At 39.9% G+C, this 24,171-nt stretch overlaps 2 protein-coding genes across 2 annotated transcripts in view; one reads left to right on the top strand and one right to left on the bottom strand.

Moving 5' to 3' along the window:
* LOC124253981 overlaps positions 1–6,108 on the top strand; it is a 34,703-nt gene extending 28,595 nt beyond the window's left edge. Inside the window, exons 5-6 of the mRNA XM_046687835.1 lie at positions 4,096–4,168; positions 5,876–6,108. Coding sequence (XP_046543791.1) covers positions 4,096–4,168; positions 5,876–6,108 — 306 coding nt within the window. The remainder of the gene's footprint in view (positions 1–4,095; positions 4,169–5,875) is intronic.
* Positions 6,109–6,841: 733 nt separating this feature from the next.
* LOC124253980 (protein arginine N-methyltransferase 2-like) lies at positions 6,842–22,838 on the bottom strand. Its single transcript, XM_046687833.1, is given in 10 exon segments — positions 6,842–10,165; positions 10,561–10,723; positions 11,553–11,819; positions 13,470–13,567; positions 13,569–13,646; positions 15,273–15,437; positions 16,337–16,408; positions 21,333–21,422; positions 21,776–21,949; positions 22,714–22,838. Coding segments are annotated over 10 exon segments (1,257 nt in total). The 5' UTR covers positions 22,825–22,838; the 3' UTR covers positions 6,842–10,126.
* Positions 22,839–24,171: the final 1,333 nt, after the last annotated feature.

The raw sequence follows: 24,171 nt of genomic DNA, 5'->3' as shown, positions 1-24,171 counted from the left end.
GAATTTCTAACTTCTTTGATCAGTAGTATGCCCCGCCGCATTGAAGCCTGCATTGCTGCCCATGGTGACTTGACAAAATACCAACTGTTCACCTGTCTTTGAATCTGAATGAGTGAAAAAAATATAAAAAATTACAATCTTAAATTCTCAATAATTTCTGGTTGTACTCTACCTTAACCTGAATGCAGGTGTTGAGTCTAGTGATCGATGTGTGACGTGATGGACCTCCCACCCTAGCGGGGATATCACTACCTGAGCACAATTACTCGCGACCAACATGGATATGACGCCGCAACCCCGTTTGGAAGCCCGGCTTTATAATAAGTCTTCTGTGACATTCCCCTCGCTGCTACTGTTGTTCAGAATGGCCCGGGGGCGGTGGTGTAGCCTTGTGGTTAAAGCATTCGCGCGTCACACCCAAAGATCCGGCTTCGATTCCCACATGGGTACAGTGTGTGAAGCCCATTTCTGGGGTCCCACGCCGTGATATTGCTTGAGTTTTGCTAAAACCGGCGTAAAACTAAACACACTCACTCACAAAGGCTCGCATGTGTATAGTTTCTTTGGTTGACGTGGAGCGGCGGTTGTGTGATATATAATGTCGCCTGATAACACGCGTAACGCACAGACTGACTCGCACGATCTGTATTCTTTATTGAAGAGTAAGACTTGATCCTACGTGTGTTTACTATACATTATCGTTTATTGAGTACTGATCAACTGACAATGGCGCCCCGTGGGGACTCGGCGCCAGGAAATATTTCCCTACGGGAACTGGTAAGGGTGGAGTTAAAAGAGGTCCTCAAGCTTCTCTGACTGCCTGGGAGAACAAAACTAAAATGAGTCCCCACGTGAATGTGAGGGGGTGAAAGCAGCACCAGCGCGTTGTATGAACTAACTAAACTGATGAATGGGAGTGTTTTAGTGTTTCCCGAATATGTGAATCGATCATCACGCTATCAACCCCTGGGTTGTATTTGTCAGATTTGATAAGCTACCCACCAAGATACATGTTAGTAGTAAAAGCATCCTACTCACCTCACGTTGCATAATTGGTAATGAACCGCTGATGAACATTACATTCTCGTATTTCAAACGCTGAAACAGTAAATGTTCACACGTTTTTCTTGCAAGTGAAGAGGGTTATAAGATCAGTCTAAGTAAACTTAGGCTCAGTATAATTCGTTATACAGCCATATTGTTTTCGTAGGCTGAACCAGTTCGTAGACGTGGTGGATTCGTAGCCTAGAGTGGTTCGTATACGGTGATTTCGTAGACGTGTATAAGTAATTGAAAAATAGTATTTTGTAAACATAGGCAAGAGAGATAATTTAATATATTTCTGAACAGTAACAACAGGTAACAACAGATAGCAGATAACAGATAACCAACCCTAGTAGAAGGTCGCGTCAGCTAATCTTTGAGCGACCTATGACCGTCCAATCAAACACGATTGGGACGTCCAAACTTAGAATGAAATTGGTCAACAGACGGAGTCGAAATGTAGTGTTATTTCTGTGCAGCATGAAACCCCCTCGGTACTTCTGTGGTGGTATTTGCGAATTAACCATCTCGAGATTTACGTTTTTTCATGTCTCTGGTGTCAGGTACGGAAACTGTAATGTGGAAGTCAGGAACTGTTAGACAGAACTGTGGAATATCCACTCATGCCTGTGTATTGTCAACAGATGGACCTGCAAGAAAGACATTTCACGACATTACTGTTGGACACATGCTTCATACAGCTACGTTGGATACAAGTGTGCTCACAGTCTGGACAGGCGTGAGACTCGACGTCAAACTGATAAATAATGCATTTTGTCTGGATGAAGATGATAACACGTTTATAATGGCGGTGGACACAAGTATGCCTCGCCTGAAGTGGATCCCTTGACACCTTTCTCGTAGCCCAACGCCTTCAGATGTTTCGATGTTGTTCACTCTATTTCCAAGGTGTTTTGTGAGGTTGGATTCACACCTCTGTTGACCATGTGCCCCATTTGTAAAGGCGGGGACACAAGGACTCGACTATACACATATACTTGGGGACGGTTGGAAGGTAGACTAACGCTTAGTCCCTGAATATAGGCTAGGCTGTTGGGAAAGTAATATGGTTCAGGGACTGTGAGACATACTAGATGGAAGGAGGGAAGGGGATTTGAACCCACAGATTGAACTGGGTCCTCGCGCTCTGTTCACCTGCGTGTCACCGTAACCAGATGCCATAGGTAATTGTTCATCCTTTCTATCACGGGTGTGTCGGCTCAAAAATTTATTCACATACTGGAATATTGCTGACTGCGGCGTTTGACAACACTCACTCATCGATCTTGATGTGGCAGGAAATAGTCATGCCCAAATATAATTATCAGTTATGGGAACACAACTAGTACGGGCTATCGACCTACGTCTAAGTTGTTGTGCCGAGCTACTGGAGCGCCTGTCAACTCTGTTGGGTTTTGGGGCAGGTTAGTAGCCTTATGGTTCTGCTCATCACGCTGAAGACAAGGGTTCGATTCAATGTGTGAAGCCCATTACTAGTGTCCCCCGCCGTGATGTAGCAGGAATATTGCTAAGGCGGCGTAAAACCGTACTCACTCACTGATATTAACGAAGATAGATTTGAATCATTGGCACATGTAAGGCAACACCATGGGGATGATCTGGACAGCTATCGAGCTGTTTTAACATCAGTGTGTGTGTGTGTGTGTGCTACCTAATGCCTCAGTCAGCAAGTTTATATTTATGTCCCCGGACAGATTTCAATCTCAAAAGCATGAGCAATCATCTACGCCTCGTCCACCACGTGACACAATCCACCGAACCTGACCACCCAATCCCCTTTGTAGTAGGTCTCGGGATCAACATAAAAAGAATTATATTAAATATACAGTTTGTAAGTGTTTACATAGCGTTTTGGAGTAATGTAAGAATTCTTTTTGCGTTTTTGTATAGAAAAAGAATAAACAAGAAATGAAAAAACATAATTTAAAAAAATAAACATTAGACCAAGCCAACAAGCTGGCTATTTTCTATGATGTATTGAGCTGACGGAGGCCGCTGATTTAGGTTGTTGTCTGTAGTTAATAGATCAGTGTTTAAGCTGTCGGGAAAGTTATTGTCAAGAGATGGTTTCAATAATGATCTAGTACATGGAGGTAAAAACGAAGAAAGCAAAGCGCACGTTTTGCGTGCATCGATTTACATTGTGGGCACATCGGTTTGTGTGTTTATATCTTAATAAACGCAAGCTGCATTGACGTCAGTTCTTGAGAAACACACGTGCAACTGATCACATGTGTACACTCACCGCGTACGGTAAGACTGTTGCTAAATATCGTGAAAATCAACATCCTCGAAGGTGAGGTGAAGTGGGGTTTAACGCCGCACCTAAGAATATTTCGCTCATATGACGACGTGCATGCGTGTGCATGTGTGGGTGCTTGTACTAGCCCAGACTGGTTCTAGAGTGCCAGCTCACTGAGATACCATGCCGCAGTTAAGCATGAATACCCTACTTAGACACATTATACTAACTCCGAGCCGACCAGTCCTTGTTCCACCCATTAATGCCGAGCGCCAGGCAGGGCCCAACAAGTATACCATATATTTTAACATCTTTTGGTATGACGCGGCCGGGGATCGAACCCGCGACCTTCCGCTCTCCGAGCGGACGCTCTAACCACTACACCACGGAGGCGGTCTCATCCTCGAAAAAAAATCTGGTATGTGTGTGCGTGCGTTGGTATTGTGTCTGTCTAATATGTCAATGTACATGATCATAGTCTGATGCATTCAACGCCATATGCCTGTGTTGTAAGTGAGTGATGAGTTGCATGTTTAAGGTTAAATTGATGGTGTTTAAGAAATTGAAGTTCAGTGCCAGTGAAATATGAAAAACAAAGATATATATATATATATATGTAACTGTGTTAAAGAAATACAGGGTGGTGTTCCTGGTTTCCTTAATCCAGATTGTAACAAAGAGCGACCACAATATTTGCACAGTTGCGGAATGCCAAGCTCATGAACGTGTTTCACAAAGTGTGCCCCCAAACAATGCATGTACTTTACTAACTTGTGATTTGTGTGCAGTTGTGGAACCTCGGCAGCAGTGCACGTGCTCTTACCGCAGATGGTTCACTCCACAACAGACGCTATTGGCTCCGTAAGTAGGTCACGGCACTTCGCGAGACCTTAATTAGTACTTCCAGTGACAAACAACGTTTCATACCTTTCGAGTGGTCTCATGGTTGTCAGCTTGTCACTGGAAATCTGGTACCGGAAGTAAGCTGGGCCCCGTCTCGCATATCGCAAGTTGTCGGGCAAAATAAGCCGGGAACCAGCTTAGTGCCGAAAGTAGCGGGTCATACTATAATACAAATACAGACTTTAAACAGAACAATTGTAGTAGCATGGAATTTGGGGTTCTTCTGAAATGAAAACCACAAGGCTACAGGGTGTGTGTTGACGGCATCTTCATTACGCTGGGACGAATCCACCAATATCCTCCTTATACATAAACCAAGGTGTGTGGACCTAGGTGTGCCAGGTCCAGCAGTCCCTCATACCATACAGTCCTGTAAGGATCGTGGACATATACAGAGGTGAGCTGGTATCCATGTACCTTTAAAAACCTGTACACTGTAGAGTCCGGTAGGCGAAGTGGGTACGCTTCCGGGGTTTCATTGCGCACACAACGGAGTTTTGAAACCAGTTTAAGGTTGTTAGACACCAAAATGAAGCTTATCCAATGATCTTCACGATCCCTCTAACCGGTTTAATAAACTAGTGTCTGAATACCACGTGTTTTCGCATTTCATTCCTCTTAGTGATGCACACGGTATACTTGTAATTACCGTACACCAAACCTTGTAATTCCGTACAGGCATTCTATCACCGTACACCTCATGACCAGGTATCATTGTAAATTCCAGCATATAATATTTTTACTACTCACATTAATTGTTCACTATCTAGATATTATCACATAAATACATATTTGTTAATGTGTGCTGTAACTGTTTGCACGCACGAGTATAGGGCTTTATAAACAGGGAACCATGTTGCATTCATTCAACACGTGGCATTCCTGTGCTGGTGCTTACGGGACTTTCCAAGGGTCCACATGTCTGAGTTTTGCAATTACAATTTATTTTCAAACCCTTTAAGCGGCAATAGGTATGTATGATAAATGACGGGTTTTTTTCTAAAAAAAAAATTCAAATTAAACTCTTTTAAACTTCTTATTCCGTGGTGTATTTAAGATATATAAGAACGAGTCAGTTGCTGAAGAAATAATCAAGGTTTATTTCGTAACAGGGAGGCAGACCTCAATTCATTGGACAACGGTGGGTGTATAACAGATCTGGGACTAGATTTTCGAAGCACTCTTAGCGCTAAGACAGTCGTAAGAGCCATACATTAACATTAACTTACGACTATCTTAGCGCTAAGAGAGCTTCGAAAATCTAGGCCCTGGGTCCTTATTCACAAAACTACCTTAACGTTAATTATGATGGCCACTGAATACTTTATCAAATTTATGTTTCATTTTTTTTACATTTCACTCTTTGCCGCTTTTCTTTGCGGCATTTCTTTTCTGCTTCGGCCTTCGCCTTTTCTTCCGCCCTTTCTCGTTTCATTTGAATTATGGACTCACTGGTCAAAATCCTGTGCGATGTGAATTTCCGAGAATTGTTTTTCGTTTCAGGGCGCTGATGAGGCTCGGGCAAACTGATCTCGGCATTGACAGCTTCTAGTTCGCTGACTGGTACCAGTTGTAGTGGGGTTTCTAGTGATATGTTCATATTGCCCGAGTCATCAAATGTGGATGGGACATCTCCTGTTAGTACTGACATTATGAAATCTTCAGCCGATAGAACAGTTGCCCCTTCAGGCAACTTAGCCACCAGTGAGGACACGTCTGGTGTGGAAGGGGTTCCAACAGTTGTAGAACCACTTGTAGCAATTACTGGAGTGGCAGTGATGTCGTCAGATGATTCTACAACCGCAGGAGCTCCAACAACACCAACAGCACTGACAGAAGGTGCCTGCTCTATCCGTGGAAAAGCCTCAACACCTTGGGACATACCAGAGGACACATGAGTGGTTTCACATGATTTCAGTGTCGAAACTAGAGGCAAATCAAATGGCTGTGAAGGGGTGAATGCCTCTGATGGCACGGAATTCATGTCGATGGGAAAGATGCCACACTTTCTGAAGCCGCTAATGATGTTGTTAGCGGTGACTGCTCGTGAATAGGCAATGTTAAAAAGACGGGGCCATTTCCACTTCGAAACTATGTTGTTGGGGCTACACACAAACAAGTGACCATACATTAATGTTGCTATTTACAACATTAGAAGCACTGCTGCAATGTCCAAAAATGTGAAAACATTCCATGTATAATGTGAAGAAAATCACTTGCTAGGATCAGACTGGAGACAGGAGAGTTCTTTAACCACCAACCTTACACTTCTATATGTTGAAATGTACCGAGAACGCTTCCTTTATATCCAAAACTATGCATCCTTACCCGTGAAGGCCCGGGTTAGAATATTGGCCTTCAGTAACCCATGCTTGTCGTAAGAGACGACTAACGGGGTCAGGCTTGCTGACTTGGTTGACACATGTCATTGGTTCCCAACTGCGCAGATCGATGCTCATGTTGTTGATCACTGGATTGTCTGGTCCAGGCTTGATTATTTACAGACCGCCGCCATACAGCTGGAATATTGCTGAGTGCAGCATAAAACTAAACTCACTCACTCACTGTATTGAGCTTGGTTGCCCCAGAAACGGACACCTGCCTTTGTATCAGCTAATGATAATTCACACACTATGATAAAATAGTTTATTGCACATGAGCCAATCTGAATAAGGTACAGACCTCACAATACTATTGCATGAACAATACAATGAAGCACTCATTGGTTTTCTTGCCGATAGCCTTTGAATGCCTGCTGAATCACTGGAGTAGGATTCATGACCCACAGGAAAGCAGGCAAACTTCAACTAAAACAAACATGGCAGGAATGAATTAATCATTAGATTGCTTTAACTCCCACCTAACTATCAAAGATCCTGACTCATTATATTGTCTTCAAGAACCTACAGAAGAAAAAAGCACACTGCGTTCCCTGCTCATTTAACTTGCTGAAATACACCAATAGCCCACAGTCCAACTTGGCATTCATGCATCCAGCGAATCATATCTGTGGAAGGATATGTGCAACATGGGCTTGGACATTTCATTACTCTATAATAGAATCTCCCCAGATTATACATTTCTTAAAGAAAGGAGAAAACTCTAATATTTTTAGACCCAAACAATCCATACGCAATTCATGGACATAACTCCAACCGTGAGATCAAACATATCAATCGATAACTAACACAATCAAGTGTCTGCTCGTACCTGGTTGTATCTGGTTGTACCAAGCTGTATCAACAGTGTATGAAATAAGCCAAAAACCCAGCCAGACATCAGGGCGGGTAACTTCAAAATGTTACCAGCCCAAAATGGATTTAACCAGACCAGACAATCCAAAGAGAATAACTCAATTTTTAGTTACAATGAAAAATTAATGATATGGTGAATTAAATCAGATGTATGGAACATGATATCTAAAATTTTACCAGACCATCGGGCTGGCAAGCTGTAAATGTAGACTGTCCGTCAGAAATCTAACCCATCTCGGGAGGTCAGACGGGCCTTATTTCATACACTGGTGTCAAGCTGTATCCAGTTGGTGTGTTTCCTGAGTAGCTGTGGAACCTGCCTTGATCCACACTCCATACAACTAAACTGTTACTGATTTAACACAGACAGAGTGATTGTGAAGAACATTTCCCAATCCATAAAGTATGGGAGGTTGTTGAAAGGGCATGCATTGCATCAGTTGCATCTGTTGTAACATGCATGTGGAACAGTGTTATCCCTGTGTCATTCAGTGTTGCAAGTGTGTAATGCATGGTGTCCAACAATTATATTGTGCAATATTGTGTCACGCACATCCGGTCAGGTCAGGCATGTAAATCAGGTCAGATTGTGTCCTAGATGTAAGAAAGTGTTAACATAATGCTATGTATGTATACATAACAGTGTTAAAATCTCTTCATGTATGTCCAACAGTTAACATGTCATGCATGGAAAAGGAGTGTTAAAACACAGTGTTTATATCATATCAATCCTGTAAAACAGTGTCAATATCAGGTCATGTTGAAAAACAGTGTTAATATTAGGTCATTCTTGTAAAACAGTGTTAATATCAGGTCATGCTTATAAAACTGTGTTAATATCTGGTCATGCCTGTAAAACAGTGAATTATGTACTCGCTTGTGTTCATCTCAATTGGGTATCCTAATTTTCCTTTGAGTAACTAAATAAATTGTACCCAGCTCACTCAAACTCAACTGGGTATTTTGCCATTTTCCATAAATTGTAAAAATATAATAGAGTTTAAATGTTGGTTTACGTGTTTGTTATTTATATCTGATCTGTATGGTGTACTATTATTGCCATCGCGTGGTGCATAAAAAATGAACGACGTTGTGTATGAAGTTGCCTACGACATCGGCTAAAAAAGACGAAGTCGACGACGACGTCCTGCAGAAATACACAGGAATGATCTACGACAAAAATACAAAAGCGATGTCGAGGGCGACATCGTGTTTAGAAATTGTTATATTGGAAAATGAGGGAATAACCTTTTGTGATGCAGTTGTACTGCTATTGATCTCTAATCACTGATTTCATGTTCAACATTACTACTTATTTCAGTAAACTGGTCGAGGGGTTAGTGCCAGAACACCTTAAGTATGGAAAGTCTGTCACGCTTACGGGTTTATGGCATGAGAATATCAAGCGTGGCTAGAGCAGTTGAGCAATACTGAAAAGTGGAAATTAACAAAACATAAACTGGTCTAAACTGAAAGGAGAGATAATTGATAAGTTGTTATGCATAACCACCTAATTAAGCTCCTGATTGCAAGGTGCTTTTTTGTATGAATAACATATCAGTATGTGAGCGCATTAATACTGTTAACTAAATTTGAAATTTCTTCTTTTTTTTTCTGGCACTAACCCCTCGACTAGTTTACTTAAATAAGTAGTAATATATGTTGAACATGAAATCAATGATTAGAGATCACTAGCAGTACAACTGCATCACAAAAGTTATTCCCTGATTTTCCAATTTAACAATTTCTTACAAGTTTTCACTTCAGGTGTTCTGGCACTGACCCCATGAATTATAGTGAGACGTCGCCCATTATGTTAAGCAGTCATAAATAACAAAAATATTTTACAAAGTGACGTCGCGCAAGACGTCTTTTTTTTATGTGACATCGTTTGTTTTGTTACGCGCCATGCGCTGGCAATTATAGGACACCATAGATCTGTTATATGAGAAACGATAAGAAAGACTGCAAGTTGCCAAGTTCCATGTGCTGAAAAAGAACCTCTCAATATACCTCGGTTATTTTATCTATTTATGTTTGTAAGCATGTAATATCAACTTTATTGAGTATTTACAAAACTTCAATAGACTTAATAGGAACTCAGTTTTCACATAAATATTTGCGTAATTTACACAGGTACGCAGCTGATCTGTACCTCTGCAGATATTATTAAATCAGGCCATGTGTTAAGAACAGTGTAATGTCAGGTTATGTTTGTAGAACAGTGTTAATATCAGGTCACACACAAAGTAATACCAGGCCATGCTTGAAGTGCAGAGTAAACACTGGTCCTGAGATTAGAAAAGTGTCAATACGTGGTGCTGTACGAAGAACAGTGTTAATATCAGGTCCACATGAAACAGTGTAGCACCAGTCAGTCATGTAGAACAGTGTAACATCGGGGCATGCAAGTAAAAAGGTGCTAAATTATGTTTGCTACAAAAAAAGAAAACGCTGCAAACCTGAAGATGAAGCAGTGTTGTACACTCACTACAATACTTGTGGTAACCAACAATACCTGATGGAGAAACAACACCCACTGACTATCAGTAATGCCAATTGTCAGCCCAAATAATATACCAGTAAAACATCATGTGCAACAAGTAACTAAACATGATAAATGTTGAGCAATGTCAGGAGGGATGTCTTCATGGCTGCTTGGTCACCTCCATACCAGGAACTCCTTCTCATGGGATTCAGTCTGAAATGTGAAACAAGTTATTCAGTGGATGAAATATGTGCCTAACAGTGAGTGAGTGAGTGAGTTTAGTTTAAGGCTGCTCTCAGCAATATTCTAGCTATATGGCAGGGGTCTGTAAATAATCAAGTCTCGACCAGACAATCCAGTGATCAACAGCATGAGCATTGATCTACGCAATTGGGATACGATGACATGTGTCAACCAAGTCAGCGAGCTTGACCACCTGATCCCATTAGTCGCCACTTACGACAAGCATGGGTTACTGAAGATCAATTCTAACCCGGGTCTCTGCCTAACAGACATGATGGTACATACATGATGGTCTTTATTTCCCAGACTAAAGATTGGAAGACTAACAGAGGAAACAGACCTTCAAATCTCTACTTGTACTTTACCTGATTTGTTTCACTGGTGATGTGATCAAACTTTAGCCGAAGCCTAAGATGTCGTCTCCACTCTGGGTGCCGTGTAAGCGTCGCCACTCCCTCCAGCCGGTCTTTGGATTTAACATCCAAAGGATTGTCCAACAAAAACAAATTCTGCTTCCAGTGTGTCAAGCTGGAAAGGCAAATACACAAGGAAGTCACAGAGATTGCTTCAAGCTATCTGTCTTTGTATGTGTCAGCCTGTTCCACAACTAAACTGGTTGTAACATAGAGCTGGACACTGGACAAATACTACTGCTTGCACTGAAGGAGGACTCCAAGGAAGTTATTTTCTTCCTTTTTGCTTTGATGAAATGTGTGTCCCATGCATGTTGTAATCGACAGGCTTAAGACTCAACATATCATAAATGTAAGACAATGAATGTATGATGATGTGATGTTCCTCTAGGCTGCCGAGCCATTTTAATACTGATGTTTGGTTTGGTAGTTGTTTAACACTGCACTCAGCAATATTCCAGCAATATTCCAGCAATATGGCAGCATTCTATAAATATCGAGTGTGGACCAGACAATACAGTGATCACAGCATGTGTATCGATCTACGCAACTGGGATATGATGATGCTTCAACCAAGTCAGCGAGCCTGACCACCCAATTCTGTTAGTTGCCTCTTACGACAAGCATGGGTTGCTGAAGACCAATTCTAACCAATACCAATGTAAGCCGATGTGTGTATAGTCATACCAGCATAAAAGTTTGGCATTAATAGTGAACAATTGTTGACTCATATAAGGGAGATAACTCACACAAGGAACTGCTCTCAAAACACCACTTGTAGAATTGCTTGACAATGGTATAAGACAATCTATACCGAAACATGGCATCATAATATAATTTAAAAAGTTGTCATCCATAAAGTTCTTAACTAATTCTCACATCTGTTTATGTGTCATGTTCAGTTAGATACAATACTACACAATCAGCTACAATGTTATACTCACTCATAATCGGGTCCAGTGTTCAAGATGGTCATTTTCACCCCTGACCCAAGTCCCCTGAAGTCTGTCTGGAACCATGTGGAGAAGCCATGAAGTTGGCCATCCTTGGTGATGTGGAATTCAAACTGCTGCGTGATCTTCTCCAGGTCGCCAATGACGACAGTGTGGAGATCAAGAGAGAAGAGCTTGGTCTCCGTGGCCAGACACTGGTCCCTCTGTAACACATAGTTGTGGTATGGCTTGTCGAAGAACTCACTGCTGGCTGGACCTCTGGAAACACAAGCAATAACTCCATGATCTACAGCACCTGACAGAAACATGAGGAGGATGGTAATGTAGCAATACATTTGCCCAAACCCCAAACTACTTGTATTGGTCATTGTGAGTAGATGGTAAAACTTACAGTAAAAAGGAACATTAGACACACAGTGTCTTATCTCGACTGTTTGTGTTTGTCATTTACTGTGCTAGTGGCAAGCGTTTATGGTCAAAGGGAGGTAACTCCAGACACCAGAAGTGATAACGAATGTAAACGCTGTCTGTATGGGTAAATTCTAATATTTCTACATAAATGTAAAGGAATGGTAGGTGATATAACGTTTGGTATTCATGTTGCTTGGATATCTGGTCAGATTGTGAGGATGTAATGGAATGTGTAGAAACAGCAGCTTTAGTCTGGAATAAACAAGCTGTTGTAACAAGCAGGAATGGGAGAAGTGGGTAGTGTTTAGGTGAACAGTACAAGAGAGGCCGGAAACTTTGTCTACAGTTTTATTCCACTCAGCTCTCGATCATGAGAGAGAGAGAGTACAAGATAAGGTTTTAAAAATAGGTTATTTTGTTAACACTTTCCAATATGGTCGAAAGTTACTTCAGTGTTCTTATTCGCACACCTTCCAAAACATTCTCCATGATTCCAAGGTTATTGGCAGTTACTCAAGATAACCATTGCAGACTTACTATTTTTGAAATTCAGTTCTCCAACTTTATTAAGTTTTATTTGACTTAATAGAAAGGGTTGAAAATGAGTGATATATGTTTCCATGGCATCCTGGGTAAAGAAAGGAACAGGACTATTTTGTCAGCGTAACTTCACACCATCAATGATAAATCTAGCCACAAAGGAGAATCAAGAACTCTTTAATTTATACATACAGTCAAGCCCCGTTTACATGGACGTTTTGGTTACGTTTGAAAATTGCATGTATAGTGAGTTGTCCAGCTATTTGAATTTACCAAGAAACACGTTCAGGAGATGCACAATGAAAATTTATTCTTTCAGATTTACACATTACACATTATTTAGCATAATAATAAACAACAACCATCAGTAATAGGATTGGTACACATAAACATGGAAACTGCACTTAGCACTAGAATCCATACTGTAGATAAATTTACAATGTACGCACATGTGCCTTTATGAAGTAAAGAAGTCTGCAGTCACACAGTGACGTTTGGGTGTTGCAGGTTGACTAGCCATGCTCAAGTCATGACCACAGAATCGTGACAATGCATTATATATCTGTTAGATGTATTCATTGCTAACAAGACTCTTAATTGCATTTTCTCACTGCCCCCTCTGTGTTGGGTATGTGTTGACAAGTAAATTACAAAGACACACATCAAACAACTGCCGAGAGATGTTAACATGCATGCACCTTCCTGGCGGTATGTAAGTCTTCTGGGTAATGGGGTCAACTATCAATGGAGTAATAGGAAATGAATTGAAAAATCATTGTCCGGGTCCGGAAGCAAGGAGTCCGAGTATGTGAGTACATTTAAAGAAGAAAAGTTTCGTTTCACTAAAAACCCGTGCGGAAGGCAGGATTTCTGTAAATACAGAGTATGTGTAAACAGGGTTCGACTGTATATTATTTTCATTTCTGCTTAACCTGGCTTATGAATAGTTTGTCTTACTTGAGTGATGAGAAGTCAAAGCCGTACTGGTTGTCCCAGAAATGTACCAGTTCTTTATGTTTGTCATGAGCCATGCAGGGCACCAGGTACAGACTGGCACGGGGACGGCCACATCACACCCTCCGACTTCAGGAACTTGTCTCGGGCAATGATCACAGACTCAATCATCATCTCAAACTGAAACAGCAAATGTGGCATGATAAATCATCATTACATGACAAATCTCCCCCAAACTCTGAGTGCAGCCCAGACCTGTCGACACTGATGGTGGAGCAATGTTGATATTCCTTGACTCTCTTCTGCTGTCAAAGCTGGTGACCATAGTATTCTTACTGTCTTGGAGGAAGCCACTGGAACAACCAGGGCCCCGTTTCACAAAACTCTCGTAAGCCTAAGATCTCGTAACTTTCCTTGTAGCATTCCTACCTCCTATACCATAACGCTGACTTACGATAGTCGTAGCGCTACCAGAGCTTAGTGAAACAGGACCCAGAATGGCACCCAACTGGATCAGATTGTTCTTTAATGATAAACATCAAATAAACACCTGCACAAATGTACCTCGTCTTGAGCATCCCCGAGGGATTGGTGCTAGCGTCTAGTGTTCACACTGTACACTCTTCCTGTAAGTGATATGACATCTCATAATCTGTGATTCCATTTTTACACAATGACAGGCAGATTTATATGGCCTTTAAACTGCTTGCCAAGATGTCTGTTGTAAATACATTTCATGCTATCACAGCCTGTCATTTTAAATAGTAGATGAGTGCGAACTTCCTCACACTAAATGACAAGACCCCCCCAACAGGTAAAATCATTATTGATTCAAGACATGAAGCAGCTGTTACATCAACAAGAAGTAACTAGTATGATCACGTCCCAAAATGGCCATTTGGGCTTAATGCTGCTTTGACCTGTAAGACATGTACAGTTATATCAGCGAGGTGGCTTGACGTGGAAGGAAGGCTTGAAGTGATGGAGATCCCGGACCTTAATCACACATGTACGGCGCTAACAAAGCCAGAAACATGTAAATAGAGCACGTCATGATCATCGGTCGCTTGCTCGTCCAAGGGAAGTAACTCTGCAATACAACTTGTGGCTCATCAAACAAATCCACTTTTTACAGTACTTTTAAATCTGTTTTAAATACCGAGCAATACCTCCATGATATTAATCTCAGAAACTTCCACGTTTCATTCTCCAGAGATAGTTGCTCTTCACATGATCTTATGATCGAGAAGGGCAGATATTATAATATTCCAAGAGACAAAAGATCATGCAAATCTTGTACATTTAATGTAATTGAAGATGAGTTCCACTTTTTGCTGGTATGTCCTTACTACACTGATTTAAAGACAAAATATCTACCACAATATTACCATTCATATCCTACCACCGTTAGATTTAGTTTGTTAAAGAACTCCAATAATACAGCTTATATTAGCAAACTTGGTATGTATATCTATCATGCATTTGCACATAGAACACAATGCCTGCAAACATGGTGATGCCATTACTGTTATCAGACTTTGTACTGTAGGCCTGTGGCCTCTTCAGTACTTCAACTGGGTCAACCACATCGCACATGGCAGACAACATGTCTGCTGCTATGTCACAACTAGTTGATATGTTTCACAAACCACAGTGCTAAATACCAAACTATTCGAACAAATCAACATCTTGTCACACATATGGTACAACAAGACACAGTGTAAGAGAATGGGTCATGTTTAAACACCTAGTTCTTTAGTTTGTGTACAAGTTCAGAACAGCAGATGGGAGTTAATAACAACGTACCAAAAGGATTGTGCCCATCCACTCTGAAATGATCAGATCCACTTCATCATCCAGCTGAGTATCCTCGATGTAGCTGTGCTTGACACAGATGATGTCCTCAAATCCATTGTCACGCACAACACCTTCAGTTTTCTCCGCCATATCACTGGCCTCTACAGCATACACCTGTTAAACACAGAGGACTGCACCATGCCAACTCAGGTCTCAAGATAATTTTTCAACATCAGGAGTACGTAGTCCTTATTTTTTCAATATAGGAGTACTTGGAAAAACTTAAGAGTACATTTAGAGTACTGAATTGAATATAATGGCGTATCAGTAATCTTGTGTTTTGTTTCATACATGCACCACAACATACACCAGATATGGGCTTCAGACATTGTAACCATATGGGGAATCAAACCCGGGTATTTAGCGTGATGAGCGAATGCTTTAACCACTAGACTACCAGTGTTCACGAATGGTGTTTGAAAGTAACAGGACATTGGGTCCTGTAAGTTTCAGATGTCTGTCTGACCCACTGAAAATTCACCATAAAATAAAAATTAAACACACATTTCAAATTTAACATTTCTTATACATAATTGGCATTGAAATTATTAACAAATGGAAAATTTATAGACAGCAAACAAGTGTGACACATATAACAACTTCAACTGACGGGTTGTAGAGTTCCATCGGATCTGCCGGATTTGTCCGAGGGTCCGATGCTATTCGTGAACACTGGACTACCCCACAGCCCCTGTGTAATGAGTGAGTTTGGTACTAAGCTGATGTTAGCAATATTCCCATAATATCACTGTCAGGAAGATATTACATGGATGTCACACGCTGGCATGAGGAGAGAATGCCTGGACCAATACAGGTAAGATAAGCGTCACATTTCCATTACATTCAACAATGTGCTAGTATGCATGTTTAATTCCTGAATATTTAGGCAGAAAGAACAGATAATATGACGGCTATATATTTATGACTTCAAACCCTACTGGTATTGACCTCAAACCATTACTGGAATGATGGTTCTGATCTTACAGTTACTCGATTGTAAATAGTATCTGTACCTTCTTTGGATTCCCGTACTTGGCACACATAAGGCTGAGAATACCGGACCCGCAGCCAACATCCAGAACTACCTGTGGGCAGACAATGTAAGTGGTACCTATTTGGGCTTCAACGAGTCCATTTTTTTGGACTCGAGTACTCGAGGGGTGAGACTCACTCGGACCCGAGTCCTCGAAATTCATACCTTTCAAGCAAAACATAGCGTAACTGGCATGACATGTGTTCCGATCACACAAGTGAACACTTACTTCTTTCCGACTTCATATCGTCATGTGACTAACATTTCCTATTGGTCAGAATCAGTATTTGGATGCTTACTTGACAAATGTTCTTCGTACTTCTTGTACTGCCTGCAAAACGCACTGATATACCGCACAGGCGGCATTTGGTTATTTTGCTCTTTTCACTATCCAGATCAAGATATGCCCATACATTTGATTTATCTTTCTCCATGTCTATCAATTGTCAAGATAGTTACCTAATCATTTTAAGAAGTGAAATCTCAAACGATGTATAATATTTACTCTCATCTGCAGACAACTAATACCATACAGCCACACCATGTGAGGAGTAAACTATTTAATCTAGGTGTTAATAAAAACATTATCAGATGGGTTAAAGAATTCAGGGTACATAGAACTCAGTATGTCAGTGTCAGTGGCTATCAATCTTCTTTCCTCTCAACCTCTACTGGAGCTCCAAAGGACTGTGTTCTTTCATCCGTACTCTTAGTTTTGTATACCAATGACTGTTACTTGTCAATATATGACTTGTTTACAGTGAAATTTGCAGATGACGCCACTGTTACTGGCCTAATTTCTGATTCTGAACAGTATTATCGTCAAGGCATTGACAAAACCGTAATGACAGTTTTTATCAAACCTTTATTCAAAGTGTGTTGACCTACAATTTTCTATGTTGGTATGGGGATCTGTCTCATCGCAACAAAAACAAACTTTTCAAAATTGTTAATACTGCTTGCCAAATTTCTGGAGTGTCTTTCGAGTATATTCCCTTTATCTATGAGCGCCAGATTGTCAAAAAGGCAGCTAAAATTAGATTTGATAGTTGATATATTTGATCTCACCATTTTGAACTACTTCCTTCTGGACACTGCTGTCGATTACCTTCCCTCAAAACAGAGCACTGACAGTCTTTCATACCATCAAGTATTCGTGAATGCAACAAATATTTTGAATCACCATCATGTGATTAGAACTAGAATTATTCAGCCTCTTTACCTATGTGGTTAATTAAATTATATCATGTCAGTTTTATTTGTAAATAGCATTTGTTTTGAGCATGTAATTATTGTGTATATTTTTGTGAACTGTGTATATATTCATTTTGAGACAGTTTGGATGTTGAAGAATTTCCTCCGGGATAATAAAGTTATATCTTATCTTAATATTAGACGTTAACGGCCGCTCATGCTTAGCACATGGCAGACAGTCTGTCAACGTCAAATAATTTGAGTTATCTCCCCTTTTCGAGTCCTCGAGTCCTTCAAAATGGACTCGAGTCCAGCTAAACCCGACTCGTCCTCGAGTACCCGTGGAAGCCCTAGTACCTACAACTTGATACACAAATAGCACAGAATGTCTGACCTGGAACCAACATCCAGAACTACCTGTGGGCAGAAGAATGCAAGCAGTACCTTCACAAGACACAAGAGCAGAGCATGCCTAACCTAGAACCCACGAAGATGGAAAACCACAGTAAGTCTCCGGATCTCTGTCTGACCCATTGAAAATTCACAGTACCCATAGAATAAAATTAACACACATTTCAGATTTAATATTTCCTGTAACTGGCATTGAAATTATTAACAAACATAAGATTTATAAACAGCAAACAAGTGTCACATGTCACATGTAACAACTTCAGTCAAAGTCACTGGGAAATATAGTCAGACACTGGGGCTGGCGGGTTGTAGACTTACAGAGAGAGAGAGAGAAATTATTTTATTATTGTGTCACGCAGATGTTTACAATATATAAAATCTTCTGTAACACATATGAAACATCTGCCCGGCCTTTACAGGCCTAAGAGACACATAAAATCCATAAAACAATGCATAGATAAAATATATCCCTATACACACATAGTTAAACTTAGAGATAAAATGGATGGTGTAAATATCATATGTTATAATAATTTTCTTCTTTTAAACATAAGTAACACTGAAGCAGCTAAGGAATATACTAGGTTATCACATTCCATAATAAAAATAGTCTGGTTAGACAGGAGTTATCAAGCTAAACAGAGGATTAAGACAAGCGTGCCTTTTGCCATAAAACTGACCTTATATCCGGAATATATATTACATTTCGATAAAAATGGACCTCGTCTTCAACTGCTCTATTCTTACAATATTTACATAGTCATTGTTCAAGAGGGTTTTAGGCCATGAGAAACGACCAAGTTCAATCTCAGAGGTAAATTTCCACATCGTGTAGTTTGGCCAGGATACTTCACTGAGATCTATTGAAAATAGATGCGGGCATATGTTGATACTGATAAAGAGGTCTTAAACAGCGGAGCGTTCATAGTTTGTTGCCGTTACAGCGGCCAGTACCATCCATAGTTGTGAATACCAGTTAGAATAATCAATATCAAACAACTTCTCTTTTTATGAAAATGAAATCCATTGGTGAAATACACAGCATGTCAACAAGAGGTAAATCCAAAGAGATCAATAATTGTAAAACTTTGTTATCCCATGACTACGGAAGGACAATGGCAATGACCTTACATTGGACCATTGGTGAATCTGCGGTTTGTCAGAGGGTCAGACACTATTCATGAACACTGAGTGCACAGCTAATCCCCTGCCTGTTACCTCTTAAAATGGGAATGGCCCATAAAATGAATAACAGAACAGAACTTAATTACTCACAGGCTGATATCATGCGGCATATGAGGTACAAATGACAATAAATGATCATATTATAGTAGAAGTAGTAATAGTAGTTAGCGGGAAGATTTTACAATTTGCATGATATATTTACAGAATTTACTGAGATTTTTCATAGCGGATATCCTATTACATGTCAAGGTAATTTAAATTTTAACACATTTGGTCTTTTTATAAAGGAAGCTGGTATATACATTGATCTTTCTTTCCTAAATATGTGCATTTAAGAATATAATGAAAGTCATCACCAACATTATTCATACAACATAATTTACATTTTCTTTCATCTATTGGTTTCTTATTCCATCTTCCCTTTTCAACTGGTAAATGGTGGCATGAAGTACGAAAATGGAGTAAGGGGATAACTTTGTTAAAGGGTAGGGGCGTTAGATAAGTTTCAAATTCAAATTGAGAATTCAAAGAGAATATGTTTGACTTTTTGGGAATTTCCAGGAAGATGAAAGAGGAAACTATTGCTCTTGCTCAGAGTATATCAAAGGGGAGTATCTGGCCTAGGAAGATGAAAGAGGAAACTATTGCTCTTGCTTGTATATCAAAGAGGAAACTATTGCTATCTGGCCTGGCCCAGGAAGATGAAAGAGGAAACTATTGCTCTTGCTCAGATATCAAAAAGGGGAGAGGAAGATGATCTGGCCCAGGAAGATGAAAGAGGAAACTATTGCTCTTGCTCAGATATCAAAAGGGGGGTTTCTGGCCCAGGAAGATGAAAACTATTGCTCTTTGCACATGCATATCAAAGGGGAGTTTCTGGCCCAGGAAGATGAAAGAGGAAACTATTGCTCTTGCTCGTATATCAAAAGGGGGAGTATCTGGCCCAGGAAGATGAAAGAGGAAACTATTGCTCTTGCTCGTATATCAAAAGGGGGAGTTTCTGGCCCAGGAAGATGAAAGAGGAAACTATTGCTCTTGCTCGTATATCAAAAGGGGGAGTTTCTGGCCCAGGAAGATGAAAGAGGAAACTATTGCTCTTGCTCGTATATCAAAAGGGGGAGTTTCTGGCCCAGGAAGATGAAAGAGGAAACTATTGCTCTTGCTTTCATTATATCAAAGGGGGAGTTTCTGGCCCAGAAAGATGAAAGAGGAAACTATTGCTCTTTGCTTGCTCTTACATCAAAAGGGGGAGTTTCTGGCCCAGGAAGATGAAAGAGGAAACTATTGCTCTTGCTCGTATATCAAAAGGGGGAGTATCTGGCCCAGGAAGATGAAAGAGGAAACTATTGCTCTTGCTCGTATATCAAAAGGGGGAGTATCTGGCCCAGGAAGATGAAAGAGGAAACTATTGCTCTTGCTCATTATATCATTGGGGGAGTATCTGGCTGAAAGAGCTATTGCTCTTGCTATATCAAAAGGGGGAGTATCTGGCCCAGGAAGATGAAAGAGGAAACTATTGCTCTTGCTCGTATATCAAAAGGGGGAGTTTCTGGCCCAGGAAGATGAAAGAGGAAACTATTGCTCTTGCTCATATATCAAAAGGGGGAGTTTCTGGCCCAGGAAGATGAAAGAGGAAACTATTGCTCTTGCTCGTATATCAAAAGGGGGAGTTTCTGGCCCAGGAAGATGAAAGAGGAAACTATTGCTCTTGCTCTTATATCAAAAGGGGGAGTTTCTGGCCCAGCTTGGCTACTTCTTCCCCACCCTTGTTTTAATATCAAAATGGGGAGATTCTAAATCTCAAATTTTAAAATCAATTTCCTAATTATCTCTGTCAACTTTATTTCTCCTCAAAAGAGATTACGTTTTCACAATGACACCGAGGTGTTGTCAAATAAAAAATAGCAGTTTTGCAAAACCCCAGGCTAAAAATAACCCCATTGACGCATTGCGATTCCCTCTACATTTCTGACTGGTTGTTGGGTTAAGCCAACTCTCTGCTCCTTGCCACCTGGGTATGAAAGTGCTATGGTGACACATACTCAACAAACTATCTGATCACCCCACCCTCTTTATACCTATTCCCATGGTACAGAGTTGTTAAGATACATATTTGCAAAATGTGCTCCATTTATAAAATATGTCATTCATTAGATATACAAGTAGTTTGAAAATGTTCTGCTGACCTTATTTTTGAGGTACTCTGCATTCCTTTGGATGGCTTTTTGGTAACACAAGTTCCTAGGACGGTCACTGAGCATTTCATGATGGAGTTTCTGAAACAACAGATGGGGAAAATAGTTCTTCCAAATACCTGTCAATGATTCTGTTGAAGTCCATTTAACACTGATTAATATATTATGGTCGATATATCATTTTGTTTTTCAAAGAAAATCTTTGTAAGCATTACCAGATGCAATAATAATAATATTAAATATTTTCACTTCAATCACTAAATCAACTTTTAATAATAATCATTTTGTTCTTGCAAATTTCTGCATCACCACTACCATGGATGTCATCATATATTTGAAGAATGTTCTAACATTGACAATCTTAAACATTTAATAATACTCTTTAAATGCTCTGATCTCTCTGAAGACCAATGCCACAAAATGAGAAATCTTACCAGGTTACCATAGTTACCAAAATATTCCTGATCTTGCCAGAATATTTCTTGTGTTGATGTGTAGGTCAAATGATTGACAGGTACATAACCTTGGCAACCATCTTTCTCCCCCCACCACCAGTCATCATTAGTTTTTGTGAGAATACAGATCTTATCGCCAGTTGTGAAAGAGAGCTGAAAATAAAAGGATATAGTTGGTTTGTTCCAATGGTATTAACACAAGCTAATTAGAAAACACATATCGGTAACACAGTTTTGACACATCTCATGCACTATTACCTACAATCAGGTTTTAATGTTAAACCACTCCCCTCCCCAACTACATGAAACATGCATCAGTGAAACAATGACCAGAATATTTGTTTGGATTTTATATTTTATTATAAATATGAATTGAAGAAAAGACAAAAACACCTGCAACTACTGAATTATGACTAACAACATGATCCATTTCTTTTAAAGTTCCACATAAAGGTGTTTCCCTTTCAGGCAATGTCTCTATTCTAAATATTCTAAATCAAAGTCTAAAAAAGACACAATTTATCACATTAGACACTTTGGAGATTTGTGATACTTGAGAGCCCTGATGAAGTCCGATGGGGTACACCATGAATGAGGTACTAACAGGGAAACTACCAACAGCACTTGTCAAACCACTGATCACAGCGAAGGTTAAACGATGGCCTAGTGTACGTAAGTTCACCTTTTTTAACTGTTTAGAGTTTGGGTGCTTGGGTTTCAATAATTTGTTTCTGTGTGAGTGACACTGCTTCAACCTGAATATTAACACAAATTGGAAAAAAATTACAACAGAATATCTACTACAAGATGTACCGAAATACAAACAAGTGCCTTGAACATTGAAAATCAGTTACCCCCTTGTTGGCAAGTATCATATTAGTCTATTGACCCCTTTGATCAAAAGAATAATTAGTTACCTGGTCACGGCCAAGTCCTTTGAAACTGGACAAAGCATATACAAGATCTGCAATCTGGCATTGTGTGTCGTTTTCTACATCTTGTTGGTGTGCCAGCGAACCACCTTCCATGTGGCTTGAGGGGTTGCAACGGATTCTAAGGGGGGTAACTCTAACGTTGAACGTTCATCGGCTTGCCGCAAGCAGTTTGAGATCAGTTCCGCCTCGCGGGTCCATATTACTGCCGAAATTATATTTTCTGAAGCATATTATTCTAAATTTCCTCAACAAGACATTTAACGACAAGGAATGGATCAGTCTATATATGTAACGAAACAAAGTCATGAAGCATTAACTTATATTTCCGAATATATGTGATTTTCTTTTTTTAAGCGCCGCCTCGGGCCTCGTCCAGTGCTGAGGAAGTGAGTGAGTGAGTGAGTATGTTTTTACGCCTCTTTGAGCAATATCCCGACAATATCACGGCGGGGGACACCAGAAATGGGCTTAACACATTGCACCCGTGTGGGGGATCGAAACCCGGATCTTCGGCGTGACGAGCGGACGCTTGAACCACAAGACTACCCTACAGCCTCAATGTGGAAGTAAAGAACTGATGCAGATTGCAGTCTTCTGACAGAACAGTTCAGGCAGGCCTGGTGGTCCGATTGAATAATATCCGGGAGAATACTACAGATTCCAAATAATTAAGTTATATAATTGTGGTCTTGTCTTATAATTGTTATAGTAAAGTATCATTAATAAGTAAGAGCAGACCCTTACGAATACATATTGCCTCGTAGGTGAGCAGAGACAAGTGTTTGACGTGTGTACACATGAATATAGGCCTTTTTCACTTTAGTTTAAGTGAGATGAATAAACATCGATTATCAATTTTTAATTAACTTATATGTTGTTCTAATTTAAGTAGTGTATGTTAATGTGCGGTGTGTGTGTGTGTGTGTGTGTGTGTGTGTGTGTGTGTGTGTGTGTGTGTACCATATGTATTCACTCAATCGATCGATAAGTCAATCAATTAATCGGTCAATCCGTCAACCCATCGGCCTCTCACCCTGTAATAAAACATACAATATACATGCATTTATTTATACATGCAGCACGTATACAGTTACACATCACTAGTTCACTAAAACTCACTTACTTTTACTACTAGGAAAAGAACATAGTTCTTGAAATTTAACATATAAAACAAAATATTAAATATTAACCAAAAAATAGTAAATATAATATCTTATGAATGATGGCGGCCATAACATTGTTAAAAGCAAACTTCTTATCTCACTTTACATTCAAAACTACCAACCAAATCATGCTCTCGCGTATACATAAATTTAGAGATGTCATACTGAATAATTAGAAGGTATAATGGCTATTTTATACAAAATATTAATGTTTACAATGCTTTACATCATTTATAACATATTTAATAGATAAGTTACAATTCTATATATGTTGGTA

This window comes from Haliotis rubra, unplaced genomic scaffold, assembly GCF_003918875.1.
Source record: "Haliotis rubra isolate DU_JTF1 unplaced genomic scaffold, ASM391887v1 Scf56, whole genome shotgun sequence".
NCBI classification, from domain to species: Eukaryota; Metazoa; Mollusca; class Gastropoda; order Lepetellida; family Haliotidae; genus Haliotis; species Haliotis rubra.
Note: the sequence above shows the minus strand (reverse complement) of the source record. Positions and strands in the feature narration are given on the sequence as shown.